This window comes from Dipodomys spectabilis, unplaced genomic scaffold, assembly GCF_019054845.1.
Source record: "Dipodomys spectabilis isolate Male_0828 unplaced genomic scaffold, ASM1905484v1 ptg000477l, whole genome shotgun sequence".
NCBI lineage: Eukaryota > Metazoa > Chordata > Mammalia > Rodentia > Heteromyidae > Dipodomys > Dipodomys spectabilis.
This window is the reverse complement of record NW_024871154.1, coordinates 2,509,407-2,530,638: the sequence shown is the minus strand read 5'-3', so window position 1 is coordinate 2,530,638 and position 21,232 is coordinate 2,509,407. Positions and strand designations below refer to the sequence as shown.

At 45.7% G+C, this 21,232-nt stretch overlaps 1 protein-coding gene across 3 annotated transcripts; it reads right to left on the bottom strand.

Annotated features, from left to right (window-relative positions):
- Nucleotides 1–69: 69 nt before the first annotated feature.
- LOC122098355 (small cell adhesion glycoprotein) lies at nucleotides 70–17,258 on the bottom strand. 3 transcript variants are annotated; one of them, XM_042668739.1, is made up of 4 exons: nucleotides 17,210–17,258; nucleotides 16,154–16,225; nucleotides 2,692–2,775; nucleotides 70–1,850 (listed from the first exon to the last, which is right to left on the bottom strand). In XM_042668739.1, the coding sequence occupies exons 2-4, from the start codon at nucleotides 16,185–16,187 to the stop codon at nucleotides 1,672–1,674; spliced, it is 297 nt and encodes a 98-aa protein (XP_042524673.1). In that variant the 5' UTR covers nucleotides 16,188–16,225; nucleotides 17,210–17,258; the 3' UTR covers nucleotides 70–1,671. The 3 variants fall into 3 exon arrangements, with proteins under 3 accessions (XP_042524673.1, XP_042524671.1, XP_042524672.1); XM_042668737.1 differs by lacking the exon at nucleotides 17,210–17,258 and adding an exon at nucleotides 17,024–17,132; XM_042668738.1 differs by lacking the exon at nucleotides 17,210–17,258 and adding an exon at nucleotides 16,496–16,564.
- Nucleotides 17,259–21,232: the final 3,974 nt, after the last annotated feature.

Here is a 21,232-nt window from a genome sequence, read left to right as displayed (position 1 = left end):
CTGTAAAGTGACTTGAGTCCAGTGAAATCTCTTAGGGTTAAGAACATTTCAGGGATCCTTAATATTTGATTTTTGTTTTCTGAAATTGGATTTTATTTTATCTTATAATTTCATCTAAATTTTGTGTTCTGTACATGTGGTGTTTGACTGTACCATTGACTGTTATGGAAGTTCAGCGTTGTATGTCTCTCTCTACACTGTGGTGCACTTAACTTGTGGATTTTTTATACTAAAAATGTAGAATAAAGACTATTTTGAAGATTTGAATAAAGTGATGAAGTTGCATTACACCTCACTCCAAGGATTCTTTATTTACTTGTTTTATTTCTTCTCCATATATCTTAATGTCCCACCTAGATACTCAGCAAGGTGCTGCTATTAGTATTTTCTTTAATAAAGGCTTTGAAATACATCCAGAAGTACAAGGCTAAGATTTGACTATTCCCATGAGTTTTTCTTTAGATAGTATATGTTTCTTTACTTTACCACCCAAACTCTTCCAGATTCTGAGATTCAGAACCTAATCTCAGGAGAAAAGGAAACAATTGGTTCTCCTCATTTGCTTTCAAGTTTAAATTGAGGAGAATGCCTTAGTGTAACATTTGTATACCTTCAGGGTGATCTTCAGTTTGTCTCTAGGGTTCTCTGAAAAATACTGGGACTTCTAGAGTCCAGGTTGCCAGATTGATTCCTCCACCTTTGGCCCTTACCTTGGGTGGGCTTGAACTTGGACAATAGGGAATACACAAAGACCTCAAAGGAAGTCTTAATTCCAAAGAAAATAGAGCAGCTAATAGCTAATAAGATTTATACCAAAGTATTACTCCTTTTAAGCACCTCTCCCTGTGTACATAAGGAATGGGAAAATTTGGGCCCTTGCTAGTATAGAGGCCAAATTAACTTATTTCCCAGAGTATGTTCCCGAAGATGGAGTCATGTTCCTGAAGATGCTCCCCTGGGTGAAGCCTCCTGGATCATCCTTCTCTTAAACTCCTAACATAGTTCTGGGAACGTGTGGAACTTCAGAGTTGTTGCTTGGGCAACATATATACAGAAGAGTTAAATAAGCGAAAGAAAATGTCAACGTGTAAGCAAAGATAAGTCCAAATGTAAACGTAGTTACTTTTTGCACCTGAAAATCTGGTTTCTGCATCAATGAAAAAGTTTAATTCGGATAAAAAATAGCATGAGGTTGTTGGGGAATATGGAAAGAAGGGCTCAGATTAAGAAATATAGCACATTTATCAGGAGGTAAGATCCCCAGTTTCCTCTCCTTGATGGCTTGGCCTTTTAGTATGCTATCCAGCCTGTAGGAAGAACTATGGATAGCTCCCTTAGGGATAGCGTAGGTATCCAGGAGAGGACAGAGTAGATCAAGCAACAAGCTCACTCTTTTTCCTCCCCTTTTAACCTGTAGAAGGCACATACTCAACTATTCCTTTGCTGGCTAGTCACAAATACCAGTGCTATTACAAAGGCCTGATTAATGGCATCATAAGCAGCTTTCTCCACATCCCGGGTCTCTGGAGTCAGTGATGCTGGCATTTGGACCTTTGTCCTACAAGGACCTTGGATTTGCCCACATTCACTGGCTTCTAATACAATTTCACCTAACACATTAAATAGTGTGAGTGCTGGAGCCATGAATTGGCTCCTTAGGTCTGGGAACTGTTAGATGAAATACTCTTCCTTTTCTCTGCTCTTAGTTGAGTCAGTCTCCATCTGGAGGATGGCGCTGGGCTCGCCTTCTGCAGGTTCATACGTCACGTAGGTGCCTTTGTTCTTGTACAGGTAAAAGAAGATCAAGATCACGACCGAGAGCAGGGTGAGGAAGACCACGGTGATAACAACTTGGAAAGGAGAGGGAAATGGAGACGGGTTTCAGGATTGGGGATGATTCAGGAATTCACTGGATCAACTGATGAGACCATTTCCTCACTTTTCATAGAGGCTCATGTTAATGAACTAGTATCTGCTTCCACATCTGTGTTCCTAGACCAAGCTCAGAGGCCATGCGATATGGTATCCAGACACCATGCTTTTGATTTCTAACACAACTTAACTCCTAAACCAGTTCCTGATGATGGAAATATGAAGGAGGGAAATGAAAAAAAGTAGCTTATCCTGTTAGATGAAGAGTACTTTTAAATCCATAGCTTCCTGTAGTGGTTGCTGATGCCCCTCTTCTTCCTCACCCCTCAACAAACCACATATATCCTCATCCCACTCACTCAAGTGTAATGTCCATATGCACCAATATCTTTTTTTTTTTTTTTTTGGTCGGAAGTGGGGCTTGAACTCTGGGCCTGGGCGCTGTCCCTGAACTCTTCAACTCAAGGCAAGCACTCTACCACTTGAGCCACAGTGCCACTTCCGGTTTTCCGGTGGTTAATTGGAGATAAAAGTCTCACAGACTTTCCTGCCCTGGCTGGCTTTGAACCATGATCCTCAGATCTCAGCTTCCTGAGTAGGCAAGAGCCACGGGCACCCGACACCAGTATCTTTTTTGTGGCTACCTTCCAACCTCTCATTTACTGGCCATGATTATAACTCTGTGTGTGTGTGTGTCCCAGTAATGGATGGGGTGTTTTCCATACTAGGGTTCCAGGCTGACCCTACAGCAAGATGGCCTCTGACCCTCCCCCTAAGAAAGGAGGGTATCCTTTGGATTTGGGGAAGAGCCCTTGTTACCTGCAATGAGTGCTGTGCTGGCTTCTTCCACTTCTGGAGACAAGGTTTCAGTAGTCTGAAGTATTGGGGTGGTCATCAGCTCTTCTGGAAAGTTTAGAAAAGCGGGGGGGAAATGGGTTGAAATTTGTCCTTCAAATTCCATCACCCACTGTCTTTCCTATTTAAAAGTGGTCATTACAGTAAATCCAAATAGGATAACCTAAAGAGCAGAGAAAATAAACTACTTCCCAAAGATGATTAACATCTGTTTAAGTAGTGGCTTTAAGCCTGACTATGTGAGCTGGGGAAAATAACCCGATTTCTCATCTGCAAATAGGCGCTGACTAGCTACTTCACTAGGGGTGATATAGTAAATAACTGTAGGATAAGTCATTGTTAGGGAAGCACATTTTTAAATAAATGAGATCAAATGATGTATGTGTGTTCAGCATACATAGTTAAGGTCATATGGCGTGTGTTACGTTTTCAGTGTTTTTACGTACTCTGTATGTTATGTATACATGTGCTGGTATTGTAGATTGAACTCAGGACTTCTCACTCTCACTTGGCTTTTTCGCTTAAGGCTGGTGTCTACCATTTGTACTACAGCTCAACTCTGGCTTTTTGCTGGCTAACTGGAGATAAGAGCCTCACAGGCTTTCCTGTTTGGCTGGTTCAAACTACAATCCTCTCAGATCTCAGCCTAGTAGCTAGGATTAGTGCCAAGTTCCTTACACACTCACTATTGGTGGCATTGGAGTTTTGAACTTAGGGCCTTCTGTTGTTTAGGCAAGTACTCTTACCACCTGCGCCACACCTCCAGCCCATAATTATTATTTTAAGATAGTAAAATAATATTCCTCCCTTTCCAAAGTCCTTTTTCTCTATTCCCAGGATAGGTTGTATACTTTGAATGGCAGGAACAAAGCCTTTGCTATCCTAAAATATATCCTGTACCCCTCCTGGGTAGGTCTATTTATCCTTCAGTGTCTGAAAGCTCTAGTTAAGGCCATTCATTACCCCGGACCAGAACAGTACAAAACTGTATTCTCCAAAGTCTCTTCTAAGTGTTTGCACAGGAAGTCAGAAAACTCTTCTTAATTAGCATTTGGATGTGATGGTTTGAAAAGGTAACAATTAACTAGAGGTCATTGGAGGCTAGAGGTGTCCTGGGGAAGACAGGCTGGCTGGCTTTGAAATCATTCAGCCCTGCTGTCCTGCTTACACTTTGCCAGGCAGACACCTTGGGAACAGAATAGAGGGCAGACAGGTTAATTCTGGGGGCATTTTCCTCCACCACATCCACAGATCTCACAACTCTGCACCTAAGAAAGTATGATGGAGAAAATACGCCTCACCCTGGGAAGAACATGTGCAGAGGGGCGTCTAGCTTTCTAGTCAGGAGTGACCTCCCGAGGAAGTAGTATTTGAATGAGAAGTGGGAGCAGGGTCAGAGTTTGTTGGGTGCCAAGAATAGGACACATTCTAAGCAGGGAGAAGAGCCTGGATGAAGGGACACAGTGGGAGCATGGCTCTTGTCCAGCGCCAAGACATACAGCAAGGGCAAAGGAAATGAAATCATCAGCATGCACAAGGCCCTGGGTTTGACCTCCAGCATCATCAAAACCCAACAACACCTAAAATTCATATAGTAGGTAACACATAAAATATCATTTAGGAACCGGGCGTGGTAGTACATACTTGTAATGCCAATCAGTACTCAGAAGACTGACTGTTAGTGATTAAAAGGGCAAGTTTGCTCTGACTTTGTATCCTGAACAGCATATTACTAGGTGACCTAGAGGAAGTGATAAACTCTCTCTGGACCTCAGTTTCTTTTCTTTTCTTTTTTTTTTGGGTCCGGTCGTGGGCCTGAACTCTGGGCCTGGGCACTATCTCTCAGCTCTTCAGCTCAAGGCTAGCGCTCTACCACTTGAGCCACATGCCACTTCTGGCTTTTTTTTTTCTGCTTATGTGGTGCTGAGGAATCGAACCCAGGGCCTCAGGCATGCAAGGCAAGCGCTCTACCACTGAGCCACCTTCCCAGCCCCCGAAGAGAATAATTTTTGTACTAAGGAGCATGAGGGGTTTGGAGACATGGGAAAATGAGCTCAAGAGAAGAGAAGCTGAGCCAGATATGGAGGTTCAGGCCTGGAATTCCAGCGTTTGACATCCTTAGGCAGGAGGATCATCAGTTTGAAGCCACCCAGGACTTCACAGCAAAACCTTGTTTCCAAAGAAAACAATACATAAAAAAACCACCAATAGAGCAAAACCTCAAACCTTTCCTTACAATTTATATTCTTTTCTTCTTTTTTTTTTCTGTATGGTCCAGGTTGGCCTTGAAATTGCTGTGTAGCCTAAACTGGACTTGAACTCAAAATAGTCCTGCTGTAACTTGCTCAGAGCTGAGATTACAGGAATGTGCTACTATACCCAGCTAATATTTATATTCTTAAAAGGAGAGGACAGACAAAGACAATATAAGTAAAAGAAACACTGTATTAGATGTTGATTAATGCGATATGGAAAAACAAGCAGGAAAGGGGTTAGAGAGTTGAGATGGGGGGGGGGGGGGGAGTTGCAATTTTTTAAAGCCTAGCCTGTGAAAAGCTCTGGCTTCCATCCTCAGACCCAAATAAATAAACAACTGGGGGAACATTCCAGGCCCCGGGGAACATCAGAGTCAAGGTAAGGCTGGCTCTAGTGCTGAAAAGCTGGCTTATACTCTGCCACTCAAGAGTCATGGGGAGAAAGAGTTCTCAAGTGGGCTGAAGAACATGGGCTTTGTAGGCCATGCAAGGACTTCATTGGAGTGGGAAACTTTTACATAGATTGAGAGCAGAAGCAGGCAGGACTTACACTGGAAATGAATGTTTCTTAAGCTCTGTGATACACAGCAATGTCCTGGAGATCTTGATAAAATGCACATTGGTGCAGTAGTGGTGGGGGGGCAGCAGAGGCTGAAATTCTGCTCGATGTATGGGAGAGGCCATTTTGAACCTTCCCGAAGATTCCTGCTGCATGAGTGGGCACAGGTGAAACTGGTAGCTGACCAACCCACAGAACTTGTCATGCTTTTTTTTTTTTCCCTTCAGTAACATGTACTTGAAACAGATTGATTTCAAAGGATCCCTCTGACTGCACAAGGGACAACAGACAGAAGAAAGGTGAAGAGAAGGGTAGAAGGTTGTAGCAGTACACCAAAGGAGGAACTGTCTTCCAATTTGCATGAAAATCAAGCAGCCAAGTGAGATTGTTGTAGAAACATGGACAGGTATGCTGGTGCATGCCTGTAATCTCAGTGACTTGGGAGATAGAGGTCAAAGGATTGAGGTTCTAGGCCAGTCTTGGGAAAAGCAAAAGCGTGAGACCCTATCTGAAAAATAACTAAAGCAAAAGGGCTGGGGCATGGCTAACGTGATTAAGATTCTGTCAGTACTGCCACCCTCCACCCCACACAGAAAAAAGCTGTGGGAATCAATCTATTCTGAAGTGAGGAGTGACAGGACTAGCTGTAAGGTGGATATCAACATTTTGGGCCCAAGTAACTGGATAGAAGGAGAGGAAAAGCTTGACAGCTTATCAGATATACAAGTGTAGATAGCAAGACTAGAATGTAGGGAAGGGCTTTGGACTGAAGATTTAAAAAAAAAAATAAAAGAGCTGGGCACTGATGACTCACGCCTGTAATCCTAACTATTTAAGAGGCTGAGATCTGAGGATCAAGGTTTGAGGCCAGCCTGGGCAGCAAATTGATGAGGCTCTTACCTCCAGTTAAACAGCAAAAAGCTAGAAGTGGAGCTATGGCTCAAGTGGTAGAACGTAAACCTTAAGCAAAAAAGCTAAGGGACAGTGCCTCGGTACTGAGGTTAAGCCCTAGTATTGGTATGCATGCTTGTGCATGCGCGCACACAGTCATCAGCAGAATTACAACCATGAGCATGGGTGAGCTCATCCACACAGTAGAGGTAGATGAAGAGTATCACACTGCTGCCAAAGGCGACAAGAGCAGCAGACAGAAAATAAGGCACAGGGGCTGGTCACTGGATTTCACTAGAGTTCATGAACGACCTTTTCAACCCGAGTTCTGGGCAGGCTGGGGGGTGTGGCTGTGTAGTGGAATGATTGTTTAGCACGTACAAGATCCTGGCTTCATTCCCTGGCTATACACACACACACACACACACACACACACACACACACACACACACGCAGGCAGGCACGCACGCACACATATTTTGGTGAAATGCTGAATATAAATCTGTGGTTTAGGGTGGAAGGGTGGATTCAAGAGAGAAATGGTAAGAAGAACCGGAGGCAGAATATAAATAAACTCTTCTGTAAAGGTGAGCAGAGAACCCAGGCTGTGACCAGAGGGGAACAAGAGTTGTTTTCATTTGTTTTTAGGATGGGAGAAATGCCAGTGTGTTTGTGTGTGGACAGGAATGACTCAGATGAGAGGGAGCAACTGATAATGCGTGAGCAGGACAATGGCAGGAGCCATGTCCCTGGAGAGAAGGAACTCAGTACCCAAATCAAGGGGTGCCGGCTGTACACAGAAGCAGAGATCAATCCTTTGTAATCACAGAAAAGCCAAGGACTTGGGCACAGACGCAGGTAGCAGGGAGACAGATGGCAAAGTGGAAGCCTTTTGGGTTTTGCTTCTAAGAACTTTAATTTTCCCAAGAAAACACAATGTGCAGGGTACAGGAGGCTAAGTTCTATGGATACAAGTTTGACAGTAGCTCAGGCAATAAAGTTCCTGAGACTCTTCAATTAACCTCCATAAAGTCAGAAGTGGAGGTGTAACTCAAGTGATAAGGCACTAGCCTTAAACACACACACGCACACACAAGCAAAAGCTGGATGCCAGTGGTTCAGACCTATAATCCTAGCTTCTCAGGAGGCTGAGATCTGAAGATTATCTAACCTTGAGAAAAAATGCTCAGGGCCAGTGCCTGGCCCGGAGTTCAAGCCCTACTACTAGCCAAAAAAAAAACCCAAAAAACAAAAAACAAAGAAAAGGACTTAATAGGAATCCCTGGAAAACTACACACAATACAAATTAGCAGCAGGAGTCACAACAAAGTTGAAGAATTCTGTCTGTGTGTGTGTGTGTGTGTGTGTGTGCTGTTGTTGTTGTTGTGCTGGTCCTAGAGCTTGAACTCAAGACCTGGATGTTGTCCCTGAGCTTTGAGGCCAGCCTTCTACCACTTGAGCCATAGTTCTACTTCTGTTTTTTTGGAGGGTGGTTAATAGGAAATAAATATCTCAAGGATTTTCTGGCCTAGGCTGGCTTTGAACCATGATCCTTAGATCTCAGCCTCCTGAGATATTACAGGCATGAGTCACCAGTTAGGCTGAAGAATTCTGAATAATTTTTATTTTCTTCTATATATTTTATCTTCCATATTTCTTATAATGAAACTGACTTATATAATCATAAAGAATTCAAAATTTGCTGCTAGTTTAGGCACTGTCAATATAAACATAGTCTCTAGTTATGCTGGCAACAGTTCATCCACTACTTCATCCACTCTGAGACTGCTGCCACATCTAACTTTGTGGTTGGTGGACCAATCGTATGGAATCAGGAGAGCTGCCAGAGAAAATCCAGAGTGCTAGTACGTGGTGACTGTCTTCTAATAGCCAAAGTGTGACTGTATGAGAGGATTTAGTGTAGAACTGGAGAAGAAGACAGATGTTTTCAACAGAAGAACATCTGGACAAAGAAGTCAAGGACTGGGTGGGTGCTGTTGGCTTGGCTCACGCCTGTGATCCCAGCTACTCAGGAGGCTGAGATCTGAGGATGCCATGGGAAGTCTGTGAGACTCTTATCTCCAATTAACTACCAAAAAAACCCCCCAGAAATAGAGCTGTGGCTCAATGGTAGAGCACGATCCTTAAGCAAAACAAAACAAAACAAAAAACTCAAGGACAGGGGCTGGGAAGGTGGCTCAGTGGTAGAGTACATGCCTTGCAAGCATGAGGCCCTGGGTTCGATTCCTCAGCACCACATAAACAGAAAAAGCCGGAAGTGGCACTGTGGCTCCAGTGGTAAAGCGCTAGCCTTGAGCTGAAGAGCTGAGGGGCAGCGCCCAGACCCAGAGTTCAGGCCCCACGACCGGCAAAAAAAAAACCAAAAAACTCAAGGACAGCACCAAGGCCCTGAGTTCAAGCCCTACACCTAATAAAAGAAAAAAAAAATTAAAGGGCAACTGGAGGCAACTTTAGTAAAGAGTGAGCAGTTAATGTAACTGCCATCAGGATCACTTTCAGACTGAATTTTGGAGTTTTTTGGGTTTTTGTTTTTGTTTTGTACCTGTCCTGGGGCTTGAACTCTGGGCCTAGGCATTGTGTTTGAGCTTTTTTTTTTTTTTAATGTTTTTATTGTAAAGATACTGTACAAAGTGTTTACAGTTACATGAGTAACTGTAACAATGCTAGAGCACTGTTACTTCCTCCTTTGTTTTTCCCCTACTATCCTTTCCCTCCCCACCTCCTCCCTCCTGCTACCCTCCTCCCCTCAAAGTTGTAAAGTTTGTTTTCAACATAGTGTCTTATACATCTCATTGTTACAATGGGTCAGCCTGTATCCTTGTTTCAGCATTTTGTTATTTCCCTTCCTCTCCCCAAATTAGAAGAATGTATATACAAGATGCAGGGCACCGATATCAAATACAGTGACATCAGCGGTTATACTTTTTTTTTTTTTTTTTGCTTAAGGCTAATGTTCTACCACTTGACCCACAGTGCCATTCTAGGTTTTCCAGTAGTTAACTGGAGGTAAGAGTCTCAGGGACTTTCCTGCCTGAGCTGACTTTGAACTGTGATCCTCAGAACTCTGCTTCCTGAGTAGGGAAGATTATAGACTGGTGCCTGGCTTGTCTTGGTTTTTGAGACATGGTTTTACTGTGTAGTCCAGAATCCTTCAGTCTCCCAAGTGCTTGGATTACAGTAATACACCACTATACCTGGCTTTAATTTGGGGACTTTTATAAATTGAAAGTCAAGTCCCCCCCCCCCCCAAAAAAAAAATTGAAAGTCAAAATTCTTTTCAAGCCAGGTGCTGGCAGCCCACATCTGTAATTTTAGCTATTCAGGAAGCTAAGATCTGAGGATCAAAGTTCAAAACTAGCTTGGGCTCTTATGTCCAATTAACCAGTCAAAAAACTAGAAGTGGAGATATGGCTCATGTGGTAGAGCAACAGCCTTGTGTGCAAATGGTAAGAGAGCACATAAGGCCTTGAGTTCAGCCATAATCCTACCAACTTTTTATTTTTTTTTAAAAAGTTTTTTTTTTGGTCCAGTCGTGGGGCCTGAACTCTGGGTCTGGGTGCTGTCCCTCAGCTCTTCAGCTCAAGGCTAGCGCTCTACCACTTGAGTCACAGTGCCACTTCTAGCTTTTTTCTTTTTTGCTTATGTGGTACTGAGGAATGGAACCCAGGGCCTCATGCATGCAAGGCAAGCGCTCTACCACTGAGCCACCTTCCCAGCCCCTCCTACCAACTTTTTAAAGTAAAATAAAATGTTTAAGTAAAAAAATGTAATCTGGCCCAAGATTTTTGTCAGTCTAAATGTCACAGAATGTCCTGGGATCACCATTATAACTGATATTTATGGATCTGTGGTTTATAAAGCACTCCAAGAATATACAGAGCAGAAATCTGAGGCCGGCTAACAAGCTGGATCAAGCAACTCCCGATTATTTAATGGATGGCTGAGCAGTATTTCTAATCTGTCTCTGATCTCAGGGTTCTTTCCACAAAACAACCAATTCTCCAAGTTTCCTGCTCTAGCTGCACATTTTGTCTTTTTACATATCCCCTGGGCCGTGTTCTTTGAGTTTAACTGTAAAATGGCAAGGTTACTCACTGTGGCAGTTTGCAGGTGTGACACATACCTGAATGTCTATTTGTAGAGGAATGCTGAAATAAACTGCAGCCCACCCATTTTGAAAACACTGAATAATTGTTTGGAAGGATGTGGTAGGCCAGGATCAGTGGTGCATGCCTATAATCCCAACTACTTGGGAAGCTGAGGCAAGAGGCTTGCTTGAGACCAGGTGTTCAGGACCAGCCGGGGCAATGAAATGAGACCTTCTCCCCCCTCCACACACAAAATCTCTCTCTTATACACATACACACCCCAAGTTAAAAACAACAACAACAAGATTATAATCATGCATATATGTCTGTATGTATATAGGAAAGGTCTAGAAGGCTATTCCTGAAGGGAAGATACTCTTATTTTTTCTGGTCAACAACGCCTGGGCACTATCCCATAGCCTTTTCACTCAAGGAAGGCACTCTACCATTTGAGTTACAGCTCTTCTTCCAGCTTTTGCTGGTTAAGTGGAGAGAAGAATATCAGAGTTTCCTGCTGGGGCTGGCTTCAAACTATGATCCTTAGACCTCAGCCTCCTCAACAGCTAGGATTACAGGTGTGTATCACTGATGTTCAGCTAGGTATTACCTTTTAAGCAAATAGATGACAACAATAAAGTAAGTTCAGAAAGCCTGGCATGAAAAGAGAGGAATCGGGTCTGGGGCATGTAGATCAGTGAAGGAAAGGCTTAGCATATTCAAGGTTCTGGGCTCAATTCCCCACCTCAAACCAACTCACCAACCAACCAATCAACCAAAAGCAAAACCAACAATGGGATGGATTTTAACTTTCTCCCATGATGATCCTCAACCTCAGTATTGTTTTATCAGCTTATCCAAACCAAAACACAATAATGTTATTCTGCATCTTCCTTTCTCAGACTTGGGAAGATGATAGCACTATTTTCCCACTGGGTGGGCAGCCAGAAAAGGGGACCCCAGCAAGACGCAAGGCCTCCCCAAATCCTAGCCTGCTCCAATGACCTATCATCCATACTGCTCACTCACCTCCTTTCTGCTGACCCAGATACCGCATGGTTTCTTTGTGGCCCTTGTTCTCCCAGGCTGAGCTAAATCTCTTATCAAGAAGGCATCAGATCCATTTGCCACCGGAGGCTGCCAACCTACTTATTTGCTCTAGACCTGCCCAGCAAAGGGTGGCTCCCCCAATTCTCATTTCCGTGGGAACCTGCCCTGGAATCCTGCCCCTCTCCTCTTCCTTCGCTTTGATGTGTGCCGATGGCAGCAGGGCAGAGACTTTGCAAGCCATAGATCAAGATGGAGTTAATCAAAGTTGGCAGAAAATCCCGCCTCTGCCATAATTAAGCTGCCCCTTGGAAAAATTTTTCTTAATTACTGAAAATTGCTTAACTTTCTGAAACTTCAGTCTTTGCTTTGGCATAATGCAAATAACATTCACTTAAGGGGAGACTGATTGGGGTATATTGTATATATACCTTGTGGAAATGTCATTGTGAAACCTTCTTCACACAACTAATGTATTCTAATAAGAGACAACACACTACCAAAGGTCCACACACACACCTGGGTGGGAGGGGGTATGAAAATGTTTTGTTTTGATTTTCTTTTTTGTGTGTGTGTGTGTGTGTGTCCGAGACCAGATCTTAAACTTGATATCTGGCTGGTGTCCTACCATGCCTCCAACCCTGAAAATATTCTTAAATGGCTTTCATTTAAGGATTTTAAATTTTCTATAAAACCAGAAGGGAAAAATAAACTCTGCAATCCAATGCATATTTCTTATATTTGCTTGGACCCACTGGTTAGAAGACCTGTATTATGTCTTAAAATACCAAAAACGATCAAGGTAAGGGCTGGTGGCTTGCTCCTATAATCTTAACTCCTCAGGAGACTGAGATCTGGAAGACTGAGGTTGAAAGCCATCTTAGAGAGTCTGTGAGACACCAACTCCAATTAACTAGCAAAAGGCTGAAGGTGTGGCTCAAGTGGTAGAATGCCAGCAAGAAAGCTGAGCAAGAGAACAAGGCCCCCAGTTCTAGACTCCCATAAAGACGATACCTTGATGAACAAAATGAATAAGACAAAGCTTTCTCCAGAGGTATCTGGATGGCCAACAAGTGCATGAAAAAACAGTCACTGATAATCATTAGGGAGATGCAAATCAAAACCACAATCAAAAGCTGGGTGTCGTGGCTCCCATCTGTAACCCCAGCTCTATGGGAAGAGATTGGGAAGATAGAAGTTCAAGGCCAGCCCAGGCAAGAAGTTATCAAGACTGAATTTCAGCCAGTAGCTGGTCAAGTGAAGCAGGAAATCCTAAGGACTAGGAACTGGCTCAAATGGTAGAGCACCAGCCTAGCAAGTCCAAGGTTCTGAGTTCAAGCCCCAGTTCCAAAAAAAAATTGAACATGTATTAATACACAACAGAGTATGTGGAGACTAGTTTGATAGGGTGAAAAGAGCTGCTTAAAGTTGTGTCTGCTACACCCATAAAAAGAAAGAGAAGCTGGGAAGGTGGCTCAGTGGTAGAGCACTTGCCTTGCATGCCTGAGGCCCTGGGTTCGATTCCTCAGCACCACATAAGCAAAAAGAAAAAAGCCGGAAGTGGTGCTGTGGCTCAAGTGGTAGAGCGCTAGCCTTGAGCTGAAGAGCTGAGGGACAGCGCCCAGGCCCAGAGTTCAGGCCCCATGACCGGACCCAAAAAAAAAAAAAAGAGAAAAGCTTGACATCTCGGCCTCTATTTTGTTTATGTTTTTGCTCTAAGCCATTCAATCACCATGGATTCCTAAAAAGACACGACTAATCAATAATGTCTTTATGGTAAGGGACCAACTATCCCTAAGGAACGACAATGTCTCCTAAGGTCAGGCGACTTACTAGACAACAACAACTTGCTTCAATGACAGATCATGATCAGCCAGACCACACTGCAACTGGGACTGTTTAATAATTATGCATGCCTCTCTCCTGCTTCCTCTCCCAATTCTTTTATCTATAAAACCCGGAGACCATGTCTGTGCCCCTGAAGATGGCTCAAGATGTACTGATATGCTGTTTTCCCAGCCTGTGCAGTCTGTGCCTATAAATACATCTGCTTCCTCTGCCCTTCATCAGGTCTCTTTATCTGGTGCATAGGGATGGGTGCCAGACCTGACATGTACAACTATTGGAGTTTGAGTCTGATCTCAGCAGCACGTGCGTGTAATCCCAGGTGACTTGAAAGTTGGAAGCTATGGCTTCCTAATGAGACTCTCCTCCACATTCTTGAACAAAACAAAGGAAAAAGGAAAGAAGGGAGGAAGGAAGTGGGAAGGGAAGGGAAAGGAAGGAGGGGGGAGGGAGGGAGGAAGGAATGAGGGAAGGAAGGAAGGAAAGAGAGAGGAGAGGAGAAAAAGGAAGGGAAAGGAAGGGAGCCAACCTAAGTCCATCAACAAATGAGTAAACAGAATGTAGTATGCACATACAATGGCACATTACTCAGACTTAAAAAAGGAAATTGACATATACAACAACACAGAGGAATCTTGAAGGCATGATGCTAAGTGACAGGCCAGACAGCAAAGGACAAATAATGCACTATCTGTTTATATAGAAAGTATCTTGGGGGCTGGGAAGGTGGCTCAGTGGTAGAGTGCTTGCCTCACATGCATGAGGCCCTAGGTTTGATGCCTCAGCACCACATAAACAGAAAAAGCTGGAAGTGGCGCTGTGGCTCAAGAGCTAGCCTTGAGCTGAAGAGCTCAGGGACAGTGCCTACGCCTAGAATTCAAGCCCCATGACCAACAAAAAACAGAAAAGAAAAAGAAAAAAGAAGAAGAAAAGAAAGTATCCTGGGAAGTCAAATTCGTAGAAACAGAAAGTAGAAAATTGCCAGGAGCTGGGAAGAAGGCACAGGGGGTTTAATATTTAATAGATGTGGGGTTTCGGTACTAGAGATTGGAGGATGTTGGTGGATACACAAGGTGGATGTACTTAAGACCACTGAACTGTACACTCAAAAATGATTGCAACAATAATACTTGTAGTCCAGTTGTTTTTACCACAATTGTGTGTATATGTGTGCCAGTTCTGGGGCCTAAACTCATGGCCTGAGCGCTGTCCCTTCAATTTTCCCCTTAAAATTAACACTCTACTACTTGAGCTACAGCTTCACTTCTAGCTTTTTGCTGGTTACTTGGAAAAAAGATCCAACTGCCTTTACTTCTCCAGACTGGCTTTGAACTTTGATCCTCAGATCTGCCTCTTGAGTAGCTCGGATTACAGGTATGAGCCACCAGTGCCCTGCTTGCCACAAATTTTAAAAAAGGGAAACAAAAAACAAACAAAAACCCATAGTTCTCAACCCAAGGGCTAATTCTGAGCCAGCTAGACAAATATTACCTCTATTTACCGGAAGTTTTTGCCTTCCCTCCTGAACATTCTCCAAACCCCAGCTCTGTCGCTTCACCCAGGGCCTGTATCTGTAGGGTGTACAGACCTCTTCCTTTCTCTAGGATAATGTTGGAGGCCTGCCTCACTCAGTAGGCCTATGGCAACCATTCCAGATTCCTGGCTTTCCTCACTTTTCTTATCTCTTCTCACCAGATACCTAAAAGTGTGCATGCTGTGAATGGCCAATCACAGGATACAGCATCTTCAGCTTACCCTGGAGCTGTCACTCACCTGCTCCCATCGGTAAAGCAGGGAATACTAGTTCTAATGGCAAATAAGACTGTGCACATGAAAACAAATGAATATAGACCAACCAAGAGCTTACCCCTCCCCTCACCCCACCCAGCATAGAGAGAGGCAGGGAAGGGGACAAGGAGATAATGACAATCAACTATCTACACCTAAATGTGATAATTGCACGAAATGAAAAGACGCTTGTTGTAAAGAGATAGCACCAGGTCTGGAATACCTTCAAGAAACAATGGAGTTTGATTCCGGACCCGTAGGATCAGAGGAATAGAATTAGAAGTTAGTATCCCTTTCCAGGACTACAGGTGTGCAGTGCTATGCCCGGCTTTTGGTGCCTCCCTCCCCCCTCCCCCCTTTTTTTATGCTGGTCCTGGAGTTTGAACTCTGGGGCCTGGGCACAGTCCCTGAACTTTTTTGCTCTTAAATCACAGTTCCACTTCTGACTTTTGGGTGGTTAATAAGAGTCAGAAGACTTTCCTGCCAAGACTGGTGATCAGGTCTCAGTCTCCTGAGCAGTTACAGGTATAGGTGTGAGCCACCAGTGCCTGGCCTCAGGGCCATTAAAAATACATTTTAAAAAATTTCTCTGTTTTATTTGAAAGATTTCTTTTCCACGTTTAATTACGGCAGTTGCTGCCACATTCTTTGCCACAGCTCTGGATTATTACAATGGTGACTGTAAAACCACTCCTTTAGGCTCGTAAAAGAACATTACTAGCCAAGGTTACAAAGCATAAAGCGGTAGCAGCAAGAACTGGTCAGGTCCACACTAAGGGACACCCTCTGGTGGCCTCCAGCTTTCCTGGGTGAGGCAGGCAGGGAGGGGAAGGTCTTCCCATCCTGGCTGAGGCCTAAGGAATTCCAGAACTGGTCTGGCCACGAAGGACAAGAATCAATTCTCTCCCTTTGGATAGCAAAAGGCCAACACCTACCTCCAGGAGAAGGCGTGGTCAGGAGGCTGTTCATCGCTGCTGGGGGGTGAGCACCTGCAGGGAGGGGCAGGTCTGGAGGAAGGAAGAGAAAAACAAGAATGAAGCTGGGGACTTTTGGACGGGATTGTTGGGCCTAGAGATCCCCGGAAAGCCTTTGGTGTCAGGTTTTCCTGAGTCCCTTCCCCTGTGTCCGTCCTCCTGTCCCCTTTTTAAACTCACCCTCAACCCTTCTGTTTTGTGTCTCCCTGAATCTCCTTATGCTAATTATCTCTCCTCCAGGGCAGATCGGAGTATTTGGCATGTGTCACCCTTGTGACCCTCACACCGGCCCCCCACTTTTACCCAGGAGATCTCTCAAGAGCCTCTTAGAAAGTTGGGCCAAGGCAAGCAGCGGATCGGATTTGGCCAAAGCGCGTTCCGAGGTATTAAGCCGCCCGGGCTTGCGGGGCCTGGAGTTCGGGTGAAAGCCGTCCACTAGGTGTCAGGAGAGGGCGGGGGGGGGGGGGGGGGGGGACGCGCGCCAAGCGCGGGGAGCGGGGCTCGGACACGAGGTCGTCGTGCAGAAACCAAGAAGGGGCCTCCCCCACACTTTCTGCCCGGAGCCGCCACCACGCCCCCTCCTCCCCCTCCACCCCCTCCCCGCTCTCCCGCTTCTCCCGGGCTGGCCCCGCCGACCCCGCGGGGTCCCACGCGCCGTCCACGCACTGCCTAAAGCCGCCCCTCCGGGCCCGCCCCAGCCAAACCCCGCCCGGCCCCCCACGACTCCGCCGCAGGGCGGGGTGCAGGGCGGCGCCAGGTTCCCCCCCCCAAGATCCCCCCCTCACTGCGCCGCTTCCCCGGATCCCCCCCACCCGCCCCCCGCCGCGTTACCCGCGCGCCCGAGGCTCCGCGCTGCGCCGCTCCGGTGCGCGCCGGCTGCGGCCGCCCTCGGTTTCAGTTCCTGCCGCGGCCGCCGTGGGAGTGTGGGCGACCCGACTCGCGGGCCTCCCCGCCCCGCCCCGGCCCGGCCCGGCCCGTCCGGTCCCGTCCCCTCCCCTGCCCCGCGTGCTCTCCTGCCTTTCCAGTCCGACGGGCCGCGGGGGGCCGGGCCCGACGCCCGCGTCCTTTGGAACTCGACGGGGGCGGAGACGGGGGCGGGGGGGATTTTGCTTCCCGAGCCGAGGGGTGCGGGACCCAGGGGTGCTGGGGCGAGGGGGCGCCGCGCCGGAGGAGGCCGCGCCGGGACGCGCCGAGGTAGCTGCAGTGTCCGGGCCCGAGCGGGGGTGGGGAGCGGGCGGCCTGGGTGGGACAGGAAAGAGGAGAGCAGCCGCCCTCGGCAGGTCCCCGCTCCCCCGGGAGGAAAGCCGCCTTCTCTGCGCCCGCCGCTGGCCCCGCGCTCTCCATCCGGAGCCGCTGCCTCCGCGCCCGCCCCGAGGCTGCACCCGGGCTGACAACGCCGTCCGTCCGCCCGACCTCTCCGGCAAACCCGCAATTCATGTGCTTGCGTTTGCGGAGATGTTATGGACGTCGGTCTGGTGCCATGAAGCTTGGACTGCAGGCTCGCTTAGTGGGCACACCTGTCGTAGGGCACGCAGCTGAGGGAGGAGAGAAACATGCACCTGCGGGTACAGTATTCCTTGTGCCATCTTCGTCGGAGGTTCAGTGTCATCAATAGACGGGTGCCTGTGGCTCATGCTTGTAATCCTAGCTGCTCAGGCGGCTGAGATCTGAGGATCCGGGGTGGAAGCCAGCCCGGGCAGGAAAATCTGTGAGGCTCTTATCTCCAATTAACCACCAGAAATCTGAAAGTGAAGCTGTAGCTCAGGTTGTAGAGCACCAGCCTTGCGCTAAAAAGCTAAAGGCACAGAGCTCAGGCCCTGAGTTCAAGCCCCAGTACCAACACACACACACACATACACACCCACAATGTGTCATGAAGTCGATTCAAAAGTCCCAGCTCCTCTGGTTACACATTATTTATAAAATTCTTATAGGGCTGGGAAGGTGGCTCAGTGGTAGAGCACTTGCCTTGCATGCATGAGGCCATTCCTCAGCACCACAAAAGCAGAAAAAGCTGGAAGTGGCGCTGTGGCTCAGGTGGTAGAGCGCTAGCCTTGAGCTGAAGAGCTGAGGGACAGCGCCCAGGCCCCATCACCAGGCAAATAAAATAAAATTCGTATAAAATTCAATTTCCATTTGTTAAATTACCCCCAATTTAAGTGATAACTACCTTACAACTGTGGTTATAGCACATGATAAGCACTTCAACTTAAATATGTGTGTCACATTCCAGCTGCTTTTTGACTCACTTCTTTGTGGCAGGAAATGCTCTCCCTTTAACCAGAGGAAGTCAGTGACTAAGCGGATGTAATTCTATAGAATGCAGGCTCTGTGATGGCTCTGTGGAAGCTGAGACATGTCACTTCTTCATTTCTCTTTCCTGGCGCAATGCCTGTCTTATACCAGTATTTTTGTAGGGATGGGATGCGTTGATAAATAGGAGGCATTAGAACTTCACCTGGCACATACTGAGTGCCCAGGAAATGCTATAGCTATTCTGATCTTGCCCACTCAGGATTGCACCTCTTGTGCTTACTCTGCCTCCCATCCAGTGACACAGACCTCTCTGTTCCTTTCTTCTGATGAGCTCTGTGGCTTTGGAAATACATATTTATACCTATCAATTGGAAAAACAAAAAACAGGCATCACCACACGCTCAATCTAGTACAGGAGATTGATCTGAGTACAGGAGATTGGGCTTTAAAAATCATGGTTCCAAGTCAGCTAGGTCAGAAAAATCCTTGAGCCTCTCATTAAGAGTTAACCAGTAACATGCCAACATGGAGGTGTGGCTCAAATGGTAGAGGGCCAGCCTTGAGCAAAAAAGCCCAGTAAGAGCTAAGTTAAAGCCCCAGTACCTCCTCCAAACAAGTAGGAAGATGGCTACCCAGGTTCACCTGGGTGTAAGTGGGATCCTACCTTGAAAATAATCACCACAAAAATGGACTGGAGTTATTGCTCAAGTGATAATGTTCCTGACTAGAAAGCACAAGGCACAGAGTTCAATTCCCAGCACTACACTACACTACACACACACACAGGTATTTTTCCACTGGAAAAAATAACTCAGTTATTATCATCTACCCTGGCCAGAAGGAACCAGGATATAGGCACGAGCCACTGGCACCTGGCCCAATGTATTCTTTATTACTTCATTTTGTCAGTTTGTTCAGAAGACCTAGATAAGGGCATTTCCTTTGGTAGTCATTGTTTCAGGAAATAATGCAATCAGATGCTAGTCTCTCAAATCTACTCTAGAATCATTCCCTAAAACCTGTGTCCAGCAGGGCACTGGTGGTACGTGCCTGTAATCCTCTCAGGACGCTGAGATCAGAAAATCATGCTTTGAGGTCCAGGATGGAAAACCCATGATATTCTTATCTTCAATTAACCAACAAAAAGCCAGAAGTGGAGCTGTGGCTCAAGTGATACAGTTCTAGTTCTGCACAAGAAAAGCTCAGGGACAGCACTCAAGTCCTGAGTTCAAACTTAAGGGCCTGCACAAAAAAGAAAAGAAATTCGGACACCGGTGGCTCACACCTGTAATCCTAGCTACTCAGGAGGCTGAAATCTAAGGATTATGGTTCAAAGCCAGCCCCAGCAGGAAAGTCTGTGAGACTCTTATCTCCATTAAATCACTAGAAAACTGGAAGTGGTACTGTGGCTCAAGTGGTAGAGCGTTTGCCTTGAGCTGAAGAGCGCAAGGACAGCGCCCAAGCCGAGTTCAAGCCCCATGACCAACCAAAAAAAGAAAAAAAGAAAAAAGTATCTCCTTCTAACTTATCATTAAATACTATCAATTCTGTGTCTGCTCAACATTCTCTACCTCTTTCAAGGTCTTACTGGCAGAAATTTCTGCCAGTAAGTATAGCTCAATCCTAGGTGCTGGGTGGACTGAGATTGAGAGGATTGTGGTTCAAGGCCATTTCCAGCAGAAAATGCATGAAACTCCATCTCAATAGCACACACTGGCTATCCTAACTGACAGGAAGCCTAAACTAGGTGAATGGTGGATTTAGCTCTATACTCTGGTAGGAAACAAGACCCTATCTCAAAATTAACCAGCAAGAAATAGAGCTAGAGGCATGGCTCAGCAATAGAGCACCTGTCTAGCAAGCATGAGACTCTGAGTTCAAACCCCAGTACCAAGAAAGAAAAAAAAAGTAATAAATATATATATATACATATATATATACATTTCTAGTCATGGGGCTTGAACTCAGCCTATGCACTGTCCCTGAGTTCTTTTGCTCAAGACTAGCACTCTACCACTTTGAGCCACAGCTCCATTTCTGGTTTTCTGGTGGTTACTTGGGGGTAAAGAGTCTTACAGACTTTCCTGCCCAGGCTGGATTCGAACTGCAATCCGCAGATCTCAGCCTCCTGAGTATCTAGGATTACAGGTGTGAGCCACCAATGCAAAGATCTTATTTCTTCGTCATCATGTTTATTTAGTAACCAGTACTGGTGCTCAGTGCTTGGCAGAAGTGTTTGTTACATGCTTACTGAATAAATGAAGAATGGTGACATCATTAATTCTATGAGCAAAAACCAATATAGATTTACATGTCTGCACATGCATGTTTGTCAAGTAGTAGTACTTCAGAATCACTTTTTAATGTCAAATGGTAGGATTTGAATCTGGAACTTTTGATTCCAACATGGATGCTATTTCCACTGTATTGTCGTGCTTTGTATCTATTCTCTTAAGAGTTTCATATCTACTTCTATCTGGCTCAGATCCTTATAATATCAGATCATTAGCACTAGATCTAGCTCTAAAATATAACCCCTTTCCCAGAGCATTTGTTTGTTTGTTTGTGGTGCTAGTCCTGGATCTTGAACTCAGGGCCTTGGCATCATCTCTGAGCTTTTCTGCTCAAGGCTAGCACTCTACCATTTGAGCCACAACTTCACTTCTGGCTTTTTACTGTTAATTGGAGATAAGAGTCACAGACTTTCCTGCTGGTCTGGCTTTGAACCATGATCCTCAGACCTCAGCCTCCTGAATAGCTAGGATTAGATATGAACCACAGTGT

Excerpts from the sequence above, each read along its gene's own strand:
- LOC122098355 (XM_042668739.1), bottom strand. The coding sequence starts at position 16,187 with ATGAACAGCCTCCTGACCACGCCTTCTCCTGGAG. Across the intron at positions 2,776-16,153 it reads GACCACGCCTTCTCCTGGAG|AAGAGCTGATGACCACCCCA; the intron begins GTAGGTGTTGGC and ends TAAACTTTCCAG. Across the intron at positions 1,851-2,691 it reads CAGCACAGCACTCATTGCAG|TTGTTATCACCGTGGTCTTC; the intron begins GTAACAAGGGCT and ends CTCCTTTCCAAG.